We start from the raw sequence: 15,870 nt of genomic DNA, 5'->3' as shown, positions 1-15,870 counted from the left end.
TGTGTTAATGGATTTAACGATTCAGCAAATTTTAACTTGCTGGAAGACTAGTTCTGAACTTTCAGACTGTGCATGGTGGAATGCTACTTGTTCACTATGAAAGTATGAGGAAGTAGCTGCTGTAAAACAGAGACATTTACCATATTTTTTAAGTATTGGGTTTGTTGGATTCTGACTGATGTATAAATGAATAAAACCTGGCTCTTGTTGGTGCCTTGGTAGATGTGGGCATGTTCTGTTATTTGTGATTTTTAAAAAAGTCAATAAATACAATATAATACAATCTTTATTTGTATACCACCAAGACCTCTGTGAAGTTCACAGCGGTTTACACGAGTAATAATGGTGATACAAATTAAAAACAAGTACTACAATATTTAGGAATCATTTGTAACAAATTCTTGGAAAAGATAGGTCGTTTTTGAATCATTTAAAATTAGATTGCTGGTAAATATTAGTAATGCTTTCCCAAGTTCAAGTTCAATTTATTTGATATACCGCAAATATAAAATAGAGGTTAAAATCTCAGCGGTTTACAATATAAAATAATATTTACAAAAAAATTAAAACGGGTAGGGAAATCAAATTGGAGACAAAGGGAAAGGAGAAGAATGGGTTGGATACAAGAAAAACAAAAACGTGGGCAAAGGGAAGGAGTGAAACCTAGAAGGTAGGGGTAAAGCGCTAGGCGTGTATGATTTCCGCCCATACATATTGGAATTTTTGCTGCTTTATATGCACTTGTGGAATTAAAAGTTCTATTCTAACTAATGGATACCAAAAAGTATCGTTACTTCTTAGGTTCATACATGATACATCTGATTTTATATACAGGCATAACGAACGCCTCGCACAGCGAACGCTGCGCACAACGAACTTCATGTCTTGCTTCCTACAACGAACTTCATTTCACACAACGAAGTCGCCCGAACTGCATCCTTCCGCGCAGGCACTCCGCCTGGCTCCCTGTGCAATGGCGGACCGTCGGCTCACAGGGGCCCGGCGCCTACTGCTGATGCGTTGGGGGGGGCGGAGCTACTCTCGCCGCTTCCCCGATGCTAGAAAAATAACAGCTTTGTTCTCTCTCACCATTGGCATTCTGTTTACATATTGAAAGAAACAGGAAAAAAAAAAGCTTATCCATTAAGACCATTTTGTAATAAGTATAAACTAGTATTATAGACAGAATGATCTGCCCAAGGAAATGGACAACATTTTCAACCATGCAGGCATTTAAAAAATGAACAGTTAAGTCCCAGTTTTTGCCCTCTCTCACTGTAAAATTAGACTCTACTTAGTCTGTCTTTAAATTTTAAAAATGTGTGTTGTTTTAAAAAACAATTATGTTTTTAGATGTATCTAAATAAAAATAATAACAAAAAATTTATCTTTTTTTATGTCATCTTAGCATATTTTATGCTGCAGAACGAATAATTTTTTTTAACATGTATTGTTATGGGAAAACGCGTTTCACATAACGAACTTTTCGCATAACAAACTTGCTCCTGGAACCAATTAAGTTCGTTGTGTGAGGCACCACTGTATATAGATACAATAAAATTTATAAAGTATTCTCCCTTCTATAGGAAGCCAGTGTAATTCACGTAAATAAGGTGTAATAAATATTATTGAACTAGAAAAAAAACAGTTGTATAGCAATAATGGCACGATGGTATTTGCTTTTAGAGAGGTGTAGAATCAAAATGGGGGGGGTGATGTGCTTGCCGAAGAGAGAGAAAACGGGGGAGGCAAATGGCAGAATTTATAACTAGAGAAGGACTATGTCCGATAACAAGCAAAGACGCCAACATCCCTATTAAGTGTCTTTGGGGGCAATTCCATAACTGAACTCCTCCATCTCGGTGCCCCAAGGATGGGCTGGAGAGGGCTTCAGTGCATACTCCAGTAATCTGGAACGTGAGGATGGTGCTGGGCAGACTTTTACGGTCTACGTCCAGCAAAAGATGGCTTGGATAGGCTGGAGTGAGCTTTGACGGCAACTCCAGTAGTTGGATCCTAAGGACAGTGCCGGGCGGACTTCTAAGGTCTCTGCCCCAAAGAGAGACAATTTAATGAGTGTGACCATTGGGCAAACTGGAGGGACCGTTCTTGTCATTTACTATTTTAATATGTAGCGGAAGCCTATATTATAATAGCCCCTGAGCACCCAGTTATCATTATAGAAAACTACCATAACCCAGTATCGACAGCTGTAACTGCAGGCCCCTGAATCTGATGGAGATAAATATAATATACACTTGTTGGTGCTAATATTCCACATTTACAGTAGACACTCAGTTAACCTGCACCCATGGGGATTGATAGATGCCGGATAAATGTAGTTTCTGGTTGCATGAGAGCTATAGGCCTAACTAATACTATACCCCATACTATACCATAAACTGTTCCAAACAAACTACCGGACATGTGGTAGGCAGGGTTTTTTTTCAGGCTGCATGACAGTTCTGGCTAAGTGAGTTCCAGTTAGAATGGAATAATTATATCAAATAACATAACAAGTACTCAAAATCGTACTGTGTTTTGGACCCATGTCCCCCAGAAATTATGAAAGCAGCTCCATTAGACTTTAAAATATCTTTGCTGAATTATTTAACCGATAACTTAAAAAATGGAAAATGCCTCACTAATAACGGTCATAAGAACATAAGAACATAAGCAGTGCCTCCGCCGGGTCAGACCATAGGTCCATCATGCCCAGCAGTCCGCTCCCGCGGCGGCCCAAACAGGTCACCTGTCTGAGTCACCAGAAGGGGCCCCCTTGCCACCCTGGTTTCCCATTGAAGTCCTATCTTCCCATCGAAGTCCTAACCCTCCGGTTTTGCACATGCACGACCTGGTCGGGTTTCTATACTTATTTCCTGGATACTTTTCTCAGTATCCCACGATCCCTTTGTCCCTCAGGAATCCGTCCAATCCCTGTTTGAATCCCTGTACCGTCCTCTGCCCGACCACTTCCTCCGGTAGCGCATTCCAAGTGTCCACGACCCTCTGGGTGAAAAAAAACTTCCTTGCATTTGTTTTGAACCTATCTCCCTTCAGTTTCTCCGAGTGCCCCCTCGTACCTGTTGTCCCCTTCAGTCTGAAGAATCTGTCCCTATCCACCCTCTCTATGCCCCTCATGATCTTGAAGGTCTCTATCATATCTCCCCTGAGCCTCCTTTTTTCCAGGGAGAAGAGCCCCAGCCTATCCAACCTCTCGGCGTATGGGCAGTGTTCCAGCCCTCTTACCAGTTTCGTCGCTCTCCTTTGGACTCTCTCAAGCACCGCCATGTCCTTCTTGAGGTATGGCGACCAATACTGAACGCAGTATTCCAGATGCGGACGCACCATCGCTCGATACAATGGCATGATGACTTCCCGCGTCCTGGTTGTGATGCCCCTCTTTATGATGCCCAGCATCCTGTTGGCTTTTTTCGAGGCTGCTGCGCACTGTGCAGATGGCTTCAGTGATGCATCCACCAGCACACCCAAGTCTCTCTCAAGTCTGCTGTCTCCCAACATAATAACCCCAATTCCAAAGAATCGTAAAGAATCATCAACATTAGTAACCAACTACAGACCAATAGCATCCATCCCTTTTATTGTAAAAATCATCGAAGGATTAGTACATGCCCAATTGATGGAATACCTTGATCAGTTCTCCCTTCTACATGAAACTCAATCTGGCTTCAGACCTTTGTTCAGCACTGAGACAGTAATTGCAGCTATCTTGGATAATTTACGGTTCCTGTTTAGTAAGGGCCTTAATGCCCTGGTCATGCAATTTGATATGAGCTCTGCCTTTGACTTAGTGGACCATGGGAATCCGCTAAAATGCTTGGATGCAATTGGTATCAGAGAAGAAGTGTTAGACTGTTTTCGAGGTTTCCTTATGTCCCGCACATATCAAGTACGTTTTAATTACGATCTCTCTGATACCTGGGGCAATCCATCTGGTGTACCGCAAGGGTCACCATTATCCCCACTGCTTTTCAATGTCTACATGTCGTCATTAGGTGCACAACTAACCCAGCTGGGGATAAAATTATTTAGTTACACAGACGACTTTACAATCATTATCCCATTCGCTACCTCTCTCTCGGATGTCACTCCTAAGGCAACAGAAGGACTAAACTCGATGGAGCAATGGATGACTGAATTCAAACTGAAGCTTAATTCAGAAAAAAACAAAACATTTTTGTAGCTTCGCCACACCCACTTGACACTAAATAATCACTGTGCATCAGTAAATGTAGTTATCCCATCCAACCCACTATGAAGATATTGGGTGTAACATTGGACTAGAGTCTAACCATGAAAGACCAGGTGGACTCCTTAGTTAGAAAGGGATTTTTTACTCTCTGGAGGCTTCGGTCTATTAGCGCATATTTCGATGTTTCATCATTTAGAATCCTAGTACAATCCCTTATATTGAGTCAACTAGATTATTGCAATATCGCCTACCTGGCAATTTCCCAGAAGAATATGCGGCGATTACAATTGGTTCAAAATGCGGCAGTCAAGCTAATTTTTGGGTTGAAGTTTAAGTTCGGATGCTATTGCACTATTCGGTTTAGCCCCTAAATATGTAACTGACCTCTTCTCTTTCTCAAACAACAGACATAAGAGAAGCTCACACTCGAATTTTGTTTCCCCACCGGTTAAAGGATGTAAATTTAAAAAACATCATCAACATGTTCTCTCACATCAAGCGACATTATGGGTCAAAGATCTGGAACATTGCTCATGCCTATTACTTAGGGGGAATTTAGAAAACGCCTAAAAACATACCTGTTCCTGAAGTATTTAGGCAACTAACCTGTACAATCCTACTCCATAATAACTGATCTCTAGCGATGTTAATAACTAGCTTCTAACCTTGTTAATTCAAATTAATTTGTAACATCTTTTAACCATTGTAAACCGCATAGTACTTCACGGTCCTGCAGTATATAAATTGTTATTATTATTATTATTATTAACAGAAAATCTACTGTATTTACATTCATTAAATGATATGTTATGTTTCCACACACAAAGGTGGGTAAATGAAGATGCCTAGATTAGAGAATTACCCTTCATGTGTCTCTTAACAGAAAGAAAATATATAAATCAATAAAGCGCACCAAATAAGGAAAAAACACCATAAGCCCAATAACAGTCCATCAGGTTAGGAAGATCCTGAAAGAAAATCCGAAAGGAGGGAACAGGATACTGGGCTTGATGGACTTCATCAGTTTTCAACAGGCATTTACAAGGAAAGCAGCAAAGGAATTTTGCACGTAGAGAAACTACCTCTCAGCGCATCTCCAGGAAATGTTTGCTACATTCCCACATTCTTCTACAAAGATCTGGAAAGATCTAGATTTTGCACCCAAGGACTAAAGCTTGTCGATTATGGAGAAACAGGTGCATATTAGTATCACAGCCTTGGTCAAGCACAACATTCATTAACAAGGTATTCCTAAAAGTCTCTTCCTCAATTCATCTTTCTCTGTCTTTTCCCTAGGAGTCCCTTTTTTCAACATCTTCGATCATGTTTTGTTTTATATTCTTAGGTAGCTTTGATGTTTCCTTTCAATATTTTGATCAAAAAATGTTCAGTATGTAGAGTATCAGAAACCCAATGGAATAAATCAAACAAATCTCAAGCAAAACAGGCATAAAACTCTCCTGTCTGAAGCGCTGCACTGAGAAACACTAAGTGAGATTTTGTTTGATTTATTCCATTGGGTTTCTGATACTCTACGTACTGAACATCCCAGACCCCTAAGAAAGAAGTGTTTTTTGAAACACAGACAGTGTTGGGTCCAGTATGCATGAGAACAAGAGCCAGCCTTTGGATACAATTATTTTATCTATGTTGTCTATATATGTTTTTATGACTTTTATTGAATAAATTCCTGCACCTTGTACATTTTTCTGCAGTTTTGTTTTTTCTTTTTTGCTTTGCATCCTTACTGCAGTCTCTGTTGGTTTCTTTTTTGCCTTATCTTTATGCAATTACCCATGATCACTTAAGCGGCTATGTGTTAACTCAAAAATAACCAGATATTGAAAGCCGAAGTCCAGACAGGGCCCAACATGGAACATCCAGGAATAACTCAGTCGGCAGTGAGCAAATCACTAACCTCCACCATCCGAACATCAAACCCTGTCATTTACACGAGCCTATCACTTGACATTATCCTCGATGACTAAACTTTGGTGTTACAATGTCAACTTATGATAATATTCAATAACTCAATAATATACATAATTGCCATTAAAATAAATTGCACCTTACCTTAGGTTACCTTTAAAGAATCATCTCCTTTATACACACAAGGGCCCTGATCCTGAAAAAGGTGCCTAATAGTAGGTGCCTAGATTGGAACGCCTTCCCGACGTAGGCGCCTAGCTTAATTTTTTTAATTGGTTCAATGGGCATTGTCAATTGAACAGTGCAATTAAGAAATATTTTTTTGATGATTTAAGAAATATTTTGGGTAGGTGTCATGTATTTTAATATTGTAAACTGCTTGGACTTGTGGGAAGAACAAGCGGTATATCAAGTTTTAAGAAAACTAATAAAACTAAAACTAGGCGTCTACACCAAGGTGGCTACCCGAAAACTGGGCCTAGCTATGGAATAGGTTTGGGAGTGGATAGAGTTAGGCGCCAGGACTGACTATCTTAGATGCCGGTATTGTCGACAAGGAAAATCCTGGCCTAATATAATGACACCTAAGTTGTAAACGTCTACCAATGCATAACTTGATTTAGGCACTGCTAGGTGTGATTCTACAAAAGGCACCTAACTTTGAATGACATGAGGTAGGTACTGTTTCCAATGGTGCCTACTTAGTTAAGTGCCATTTATAGAATCAGGCCCAAAATGTAGTTAACACACATTATCCTATGAATTAATGAGCATTGGATCCATTTCTTTACACTGTCCTAATGCATTTATGCATTAAGTATGTTTTATTAGCCTGAATATGGGAAATGAACCAAAAGAATTAACCAAAATTGGTGACAAAAGCCAACTTTTTCAAAAAGGAACCAAAAATGTTTTCCCACTGGACATCCCTAGAGGTCAGTCTACAAATCCTTTGTCTGACTAGACCGGGGGTCGGCAACCCGCGGCTCCAGAGCCGCATGCGGCTCTTTTACACCTTTGCCGCGGCTCCGGTAGTGTGTCACGCAGGCCGGAGTCTTTCAGTGGCTGCAGCGCGCTCCTGAAGAATGGGAGGCGCGGAGGATGACGTGCCGCCGGACCAATCAGCAAGCAAGGCTTTCATCTGTGTACGTGCTGAGCTCACTGCTCAGCATGGCTATTTCCCACCGCAACGCCAGACTTGTAAGCTGCATGCCTGCATCGCCAGAATTTAGGTAGGCTGTTTTCATCCCCGTGGGAGTCTCTCTCGTGCAGCAGCAGCGATTGACACAAGCTTCTGACGTCGGGGCCTACCCTCTGCGAGTCCCGCTTGTTTCAATTTCTTTTTCCACAAAGGCGAGACTCGTAGAGGGAAGGCCTCGATGTCGGCAGCTTGTCTTGATCACCGCTGCTGACGAGTTGCTGAAGAGAGCCGCGGAGCAGGGGGGTGTTGCCAGGTGCAGGTAGAAGGGAGAGGGCCAGATGCAGGACTCGTGGGTAAGGGAGGAGAAGAGAGAGAGAAAGAGAGAGGGGAGGGAAACAAAAGGAAATATTTCATACTGGGCTGGGCCGGAGTGGAGGGAGGGTGGAAAGATTCTAGCTACAGGGTGCAGTAACAAAGGAAAAGGGGGGGGAAAGCTGAAAATGGAGATAGTGACACAAAGAAGAGAAAGAGTAAGCAGGACTACTGAATAAGGATAGAGATACAGAGGGGACATGAAGAGGAGGTGAAATAGAGACATAGAAGTAATGCTGAAAAAGTGGGGGGGGGAGATAAAGACATTGAAAGGGCAAATGGTGAACATGGGGTAAAGACAAGGACAGAGACAAATGAAGATTCTGAAAAAGTAGTGAGATAGGGATATAGTGAGATGGACACAAAGAAGGGTGATGCTGGAAAATAGGTGGAATGGTAATTCTGACAAACACAGAAGGGAAATGCTGTATCAAGGAGAGATGGGGCTCAGGCTGGATGGAATGAGGAGAAATGCCTTGTTGGCCCGGAACTTCTTCTCCTACATCAGAATTGACGTCGGGGAGCGGAATGCTGGTCAGCGCGACGCTTCTGCAGGGAAAGCTTGGGACGGCGGTGGCTTGGGGGCTATTCCCCGATGGCGGTGGCAGCAAACCGAGTGGCTTAGGGGAGGGCACGGAGAAAGAAAGAAAGGGGGCAGACAGAGACAGAAAGAAGGGGGAACAGGGAGACAGAAAGAAAAAGTTGGGGAAGAGAATGAGGTCTGGAGGAGAGGAAACATACAGGAGGCTGAAAGAAAGGAAGAAAGATTGTATGCACAGTCAGAAGAAGAAAGTGCAACCAGAGACTCATGAAATCACCAAACAGCAAAGGTAGGAAAAATTATTTTATTTTCAATTTAGTGATCAAAATGTGTCTGTTTTGAGAATTTATATCTGCTGTCTATATTTTGCACTATGGCTCCCTTTTACTAAACCGCAATATCGTTTTTTAGCGCAGGGAGCCTATGAGCATTGAGAGCAGCGCGAGGCATTCAGCGTAACTCCCTGTGCTAAAACCTACTATTGTGGCTAATTATATGGGGGGCCTGGACTCTGGCACATTATATGGGGGGCCTGGACTCTGGCAGTGTTAGATTTGTTTTATAATGGTTTTGCGGCTCCAAGTTTTTTTTCTTTTCGAAAACGGGTCCAAGTGGCTCTTTATGTCTTAAAGGTTGCAGACCCCTGGACTAGACTGAGCATCATGTGGTTTAGAGCTGTGTTTCCTAAGTCGGTTCTGGAGTACCTCTTTGCCAGTCAGGAGTTCAAGATATCCAAAATTGATATGTATGAAAAAATTTGCATACAATGGAAGCAGTATATGCAAACAATCTCATGCATATTCATTTTGGATATTCTGAATACCTGATGGGCAATGGAGTACTCCAGGACCAACTTAGGAAACACTGGTCTAAGGTAAATGAAGATATCAGTTTAGAGTGAAAGAACTGGAATAATATCTACCTGTAGGTCCCAGAAGCAAGGTCAATCCCATTGTCTATCCTCAAGGAAAGAACATACTAGGAACCTAACAAAACCTGGCTAAAATGTGATATGAACACTGATTATTATAATTATTATCGTTCATGGTTTTTCTCATTTCAGATCACAGACACTCAATAAATGGAACCAAGCAATCATACAACTAATGTAATGGATTTCATGGATTTCACTCTGCTTGGGTTTCCTGATTGGCATGTTGTGTTTTCTCTTCTCTTTCTTTTTCTTTATGTGCTGATTCTGACAGGAAATGTTGCCATATTTACCGTCATAAGGACCAATCCTCACCTCCACAAGCCCATGTATTTCTTTCTTAGTAATCTGTCCATCCTTGATATCTGCTACTCCTCTACTACCCTCCCTAGCATGCTGGCCAATAGCTTGACAGGAAGGACTGCTATTTCCTTCTACCAGTGTCTTGTTCAATTGTATTTCTTTGTGTCCTTAGGAGGTGCTGAATGTCTCCTCTTGGCCGTCATGGCCTATGACCGTTATATAGCCATATGCAACCCATTGAGATACTCAGTGGTTATGAACCAGACATTATGTTGGCAACTAGCCACTAGTTCTTGGATCAGTGGGTTTCTAAACGCAGTACTACACACTGTTATGACTTCCAAGTTGCCCTTCTGTGGAGACCGCAAGATCAACCATTACTTCTGTGATGTTCCCCCACTCTTAAGGTCAGCTTGTACCAATACCTACACTAGTAAGACCCTGCTCTATATTGTCAGTGTGTTCTTGGGCATGAGCCCTTTTATCTTTGTGATGGTCTCCTACATCCGCATTATCTCTGCCATCTTGAAAATCCAGTCCTCTGAGGGGAGGCGCAAAGCCTTCTCTACCTGTTCTTCCCACCTCATTGTCGTTACTGTGTTCTATGTGACTGCAAACTTCAACTATATAGGGCCTGGACCTGGTGATTCTTTTGATGTAGTGAGATTGTCCACCATGCTCTACAGTGGTCTAACACCCCTGCTCAACCCTGTTATTTACTGCCTGAGGAATAAAGAAGTGAAGACAGCTCTGACAAAAGCAATTGGGAAAATAATTGTTGGTAAAAGGCAACGGAAGATGATTTTCAATATATACAAGTAGGTCAACCACTGCAGCAATGAAGTTCTCCATGTACTTTTTGAAATTCATTTTCTGTAAACCATCAACAAAGACCTCTACAGAATCAGATGAGGATTCGTCATGATTGCAATTCTGTATTTATATTCTCTAGCCAAAGATATGCTATTGTTCTGTAGAACCTGTTGGGATTTTTGTGGGTGTGCATTCTTTGCTAAAAAAATAAAATTAATTTATTTATGATTTCATGTTTGATATACTGCCACATCATATAGGCTTTGAGGCTTACATTGTCTGAATTGTGTTTTCCATTGTAGCTGTTAACTGAGTAAAGCTTAGAAATAGTCTACTAAAATAAGATCTCTCTCAGCTTCTCATATTTCCTTCTACAGCCTCTAACCAGCAGACGGTGTGCTCCTTTCCATAGCCTCAGACCAACAGAAGAGCTCTTGGAGCTGTCTCTGCTCTCTTCCAGACTCGGACCAGTAAAAAAGTTCTCACGGATACCTGCACTCTCTTCCCTAACCTATGATCAACAGAACAGTGCTTCCAGACAATGGTGCCCCCTACCATAGTTCCTGATAAGCAGAAGAGCTCTCCCAGCTGTTTGCTTTAATTCTGAGAACCTCTGTCCTATAGAAGACCTTTGTCAGCTGGTTCCACTCCTCCCTCCAGCCTTTGAACTAGGGCTGCCATATTTTCCGTGGTAAAACCCCAGATACATGACCCCGCCCTGTTCTGCATCCAGCCCCACCCCAATCTGCCCCAACCCCACCCTGATCCACCTCTAGCCTCACCTTGTTCCACCCTGGCCCTGCCCCATTCCACCTCCAGCCCCTTCCCCAGCCCCACAAATCCTCCTCTCGTCTTCCCTGGCAAGCTCCAGCTGTGTCTGGAGGTCCTGGAGCATGCGCGAATCTGTGTGACATCATTTGCGAATGCTCAGTGTCTCTCCAGATGCAGCCAGAGCTCATCGGGGCTTTCCAAAACCCAGACAAACTGCTGGGTTTGGAAAGTCCGTCCAGGCACCTGGACAGCCCTCTAAAATGAGGGCCTGTCCAGATTTTTCCAGACATCTGGTAACCCTAGGAATAACTCTTCCAGCTACTTGAAATCTTTCCTACAACTTCTCACTAATAAAAGAATTCTTCCAGCTGCCTTAAGTCCCTCCTACAGCTTCTGTCCAGCCCAAGAAATCTTTCATCTACCTGTGTTATACAGTAGCTCCACAGACTAACCAGTAGTATCTCATCATGCCCAATGTCGTTGTCAGATATTAGCAGAAGGTCTGGTTATCTCTTGTTGGCCAATGTAAGAGGGTTACTTCCTTTAAGTTAATTCAAAGAGATTTTTCTAGTCATGATTGTGTCCCATTGTATGCAAGGAGTGGTATATCTTTTTTATTTTTTTGGTTTAGCAGATTATTTCTGCTCCTATGGATTTCCAGCTCAATCACAGCTGCAATTGGGATTACCCTTTGCAACTTGCTTTACTTCATGGCAGCCTTGCCTCCTTCCCCCCTCTTGGGCATTGTTCTCATGGTTGACAATGAAAATCAGGGTGCTGGGGAGCCAGCTGTACCCAGATAGGAGCTGAGCATCGAGCCCCAATATGTTTTAACAATCACTGAGTTACTATTGGCTTTCACAGTTATTAAATCTTTTCCATTTATGTTTACTTCTTATCATAAATAAATATCTAAAATTATTATGGTGATGTGCTCAGACCTGTAACCCAATAAATAGTGAAGCCACCATCATGAGTTTAACAAGGGGACCATCATTGCAACCACCTGTCCCCGTCCCTCCCTGAATGATCTTGATCTTAATACTGTTCAGATACTTTGTTTGTACTTATCTGAATAGAGAGGGGTCTGCTGTTCTTCTTAATCTTTGTTAAATCTCACTGGTGACTGTGATCTACCCAATATAGTGAAGATTAAAATTCAAAATTCAATGCTGATTGTGTTTATCCTCATTTACTCCCGTCCCCCCGACTCGAGTTTCGTTTGCTTCGTCGGGGAGGGACACTAAAAGTGAGATCAAAACAAAATGTTCATTATTACTACTTTTCTTAAAACTCTTACAAATTGTTATAGATCCAAACTACATCTCTTCTATGTTTTCTTTAAATTCTTAACTAATAACTATATCTTATTGTGTTACCTCATATCGGCACGTTGAGAACAGAATCTTTCAAAGTCTTCAGGTCATCTGAATAACTCTTCTCTATCTCTATGTTTATATATAACGCTAAACAGGAAGGTGATCTTTATATAACCAACCTAAATTTGCATTCTCCAGAGCTAAAAACATGGGGGAACAGTTAAAACACAATCAAAACCATTACAATGCCCGGAACATGCTTCCTCACGAGCCTTGTGGGAAATGTAGGGTCTGCAGTTATATATTGGATACCGATCACATAGAGATACCAGGGAAGGAAGGACAATGTTTTAGACTAAACACGGGAACAGACTGCGAATCGAAAAAAGTGATTTATTGTATACAATGTCCTTGCAAAAAACTCTACATAGGACAAACAATCCGCATGATTAAAACGCGAATTATAGAACATCTGAGTAACATAAGAAAAAATCGAGTCTCTGCCCCCCTGGTATCTCATTGGATGGAAAAATCACATGTACTGGAAGATCTCAAATATACAGTGTTAATACAAATTCACAACACTGAAGGAGACATTTCAAAATTCCTAATCCAGAAAGAACAACGGTTTATATATAACTGGCAGACCCTACTCCCACGAGGTTTGAATGTGGATATTGAGTGGTTAGCCATTTAGCATAATTTTGAATTTCCCTGGCGGCGTTTACATCCGGGGATGTCATTAGATCAACCCCTTCCTGTTTAGCGTTATATATAAACATAGAGATAGAGAAGAGTTATTCAGATGACCTGAAGACTTTGAAAGATTCTGTTCTCAACGTGCCGATATGAGGTAACACAATAAGATATAGTTATTAGTTAAGAATTTAAAGAAAACATAGAAGAGATGTAGTTTGGATCTATAACAATTTGTAAGAGTTTTAAGAAAAGTAGTAATAATGAACATTTTGTTTTGATCTCACTTTTAGTGTCCCTCCCCGACGAAGCAAACGAAACTCGAGTCGGGGGGACGGGAGTAAATGAGGATAAACACAATCAGCATTGAATTTTGAATTTTAATCTTCACTATATTGGGTAGATCACAGTCACCAGTGAGATTTAACAAAGATTAAGAAGAACAGCAGACCCCTCTCTATTCAGATAAGTACAAACAAAGTATCTGAACAGTATTAAGATCAAGATCATTCAGGGAGGGACGGGGACAGGTGGTTGCAATGATGGTCCCCTTGTTAAACTCATGATGGTGGCTTCACTATTTATTGGGTTACAGGTCTGAGCACATCACCATAATAATTTTAGATATTTATTTATGATAAGAAGTAAACATAAATGGAAAAGATTTAATAACTGTGAAAGCCAATAGTAACTAATTGATAATAATTCACAGAACACCATTGTATATCTTCCTATTGTTATTCAATATAGAGTCAGGTACTATAGGGAAGTTATGGCTACGCTGAGCAGAACTTCAAAATCAGGTTTGTCTGAAGAACGGATTTCCTCACTTTTGGGTAGTGCCCGATTATTTGAAGAAGGCATAATAGACCCCCCTCTGGCCCACGGGGACTCCCGCGGGGATGGAAGGCTTTGGAAGCAGGGTTCGTCCATATAATATAATGGACACGTCAGCCTTAGTAAAAGAGGGGGTTTATAAGTTAATTACCTGAACAGAAAACAAAAAAAGGGTTCCACCAAAGAGATTCCACAAGGAAAACAGCAAAAGAAACTGTGGAATTGATGATCCTGTCAGAAGTAATTGCTGCATATTTATGGGGACGGGCGGGGATGGAGGTAATTCCTTGCAGGGTTAGTGGGGACGGAGAGAATCCTGACGGGGACGGGTGGTGATGGAAAGGTTCCTGGCGGGGACGGGCGGGGATGGGTGGGATTTCTGTCCCCGCGCAACTCTCTAGTAATAAGCACCTATCTTCTTAGGTGTGATTCTACAACAGATAGGTGCCTAGCCAGTGGTGTAGTGTTGGTGAGTGGTGCCCGGGGCGGTAGCACCTGCTCCCCACTCCTTCTAGAACATCCCCTCCCCCCCCCCCGCCATGTGCGTGCCTCCCCCTCCCTTCTCTCGTACCTCTTTAATTTTCCCAGTGTGAGCAGAATCATGAACTTGCTGCCTACATCGTGTCAGCTCTCCTTCTGATGCCACTTCCTAGGCGCGGGTCCCAGAAGTGACAACAGAGAGAGCGCCGAAGCCGAGGCGGCCAGCCAGCTGGTGGCCGCTTGCGCCAAAGTTAAAAAGGTATGGGGGAAGGGAAGGAGCATGCATGTGTCGGGTGAAGGAGTGGGAAAGGGGGGGCGGAAAGGAAGAGGGGTGCCAGTGCCCCATGGAAGACCACGCCCAAGGCAGTCCATCCCTGCTCCCCTTTATTATGCCACCGGCTAGGCGTGAGTCCATAAACTGCACCATTTTCCTAGGCCCCAGCCAATTTATGCACCATGCACAGAATCCGGCCCTTAAAGTGTTAATCACATTATTAATACGTTCAAGGAATCAAATATAAAACATGTTACCAATTGTAAAGACTTGCCAAGATAAAGTGTCAGCTTCTGTAATCCAAATGGCAGCAAAGCACATTGCTATCTCGGTAATAAAAACTGCACATGCCCATAATAATTAAATAAAACAAAACGATATCACGTAACAAGACAAAGCAGCAATTGCAGTAAAATAAAACTTATAATGCATGTCAGCAGTACTGAAAATCTGAAATATTTGTGGTCGACTACTTCTACTTATCATTTCTATAATGCTACTAGACATACGCAGCGCTGTACATCAAAACACAGAAGAGACAGTCCCTGCTCTAAAGAGCTTACAATCTAGGCAGGACAGACAAACTGGACAGTACTCAGGTGGGAGAACCATTTACAGCTGCATTATGATGTCATCAAGAATCTGGCTAAGACTCAGATTCATTGTGATGTCACTGAGCGTTCAGACAGCTTCTACTTCTAATCATTTCTATAGCGCTACTAGATATACATAGCACTTTACATCAAAACATTTAAGAGACCGTTCCTGCTCAAAAGAGCTTACAATCTAGTCAAGACAGACAACCTAGACAAGAAGATGCATCAATACACTGTGCTCAGCAGCAGCAATGGCAGTAGACAGCTAGCAGACATAGGCTCTGAACAGGCTTGTTCGCGGCTTCCCTCTGCCGCATCACTGATGACGTCACTGATGCAGGCCGTGAACAAGCCTGTTCAGAGCCTATGTTTGCTAGTCATCCACCGCTCCTGCTGCTGCTTTAGGAGGCCCTGGAGGTATGTCAGGCCTCGCGTGGGCGGGGGCGGGGATGGAGAGCTGTTAACTGAATTGGCGAGTCTGATTTGGGGGGAAACGAATCGATTTGAATTGATTCACCAAAGTGAATTGGTGAATCGATTCGAATCGGCAAATCGGGCAGCACTAGTGTCTACCAGGTTAGGTGCTAATTAATTTTTTTAAATCATTTGTTAATTGATTTTTAATGGTGCTTTCAATTATCAGAACCGATTAAG

General features: G+C 42.2%; 1 protein-coding gene across 1 annotated transcript; it reads left to right on the top strand.

Annotated features, from left to right (window-relative positions):
* The first annotated feature begins 9,307 nt into the window (after positions 1-9,307).
* LOC117368607 (olfactory receptor 5V1-like) lies at positions 9,308-10,252 on the top strand. The gene has a single exon (XM_033962336.1). The coding sequence runs from the start codon at positions 9,308-9,310 to the stop codon at positions 10,250-10,252; it is 945 nt and encodes a 314-aa protein (XP_033818227.1).
* The last annotated feature ends 5,618 nt before the right edge of the window (positions 10,253-15,870 follow it).

This window comes from Geotrypetes seraphini, chromosome 10 (genome assembly GCF_902459505.1).
Source record: "Geotrypetes seraphini chromosome 10, aGeoSer1.1, whole genome shotgun sequence".
Classification (NCBI taxonomy): Eukaryota; Metazoa; Chordata; class Amphibia; order Gymnophiona; family Dermophiidae; genus Geotrypetes; species Geotrypetes seraphini.
The sequence above is the reverse complement of the archived record's forward strand: the minus strand, read 5'-3'. Positions and strand labels throughout refer to the sequence as shown.

What these genes read in the sequence shown, in the direction of transcription:
- LOC117368607 (XM_033962336.1), top strand. Translation starts at nt 9,308, where the DNA reads ATGGATTTCATGGATTTCACTCTGCTTGGGTTTCCTGATTGGCATGTT.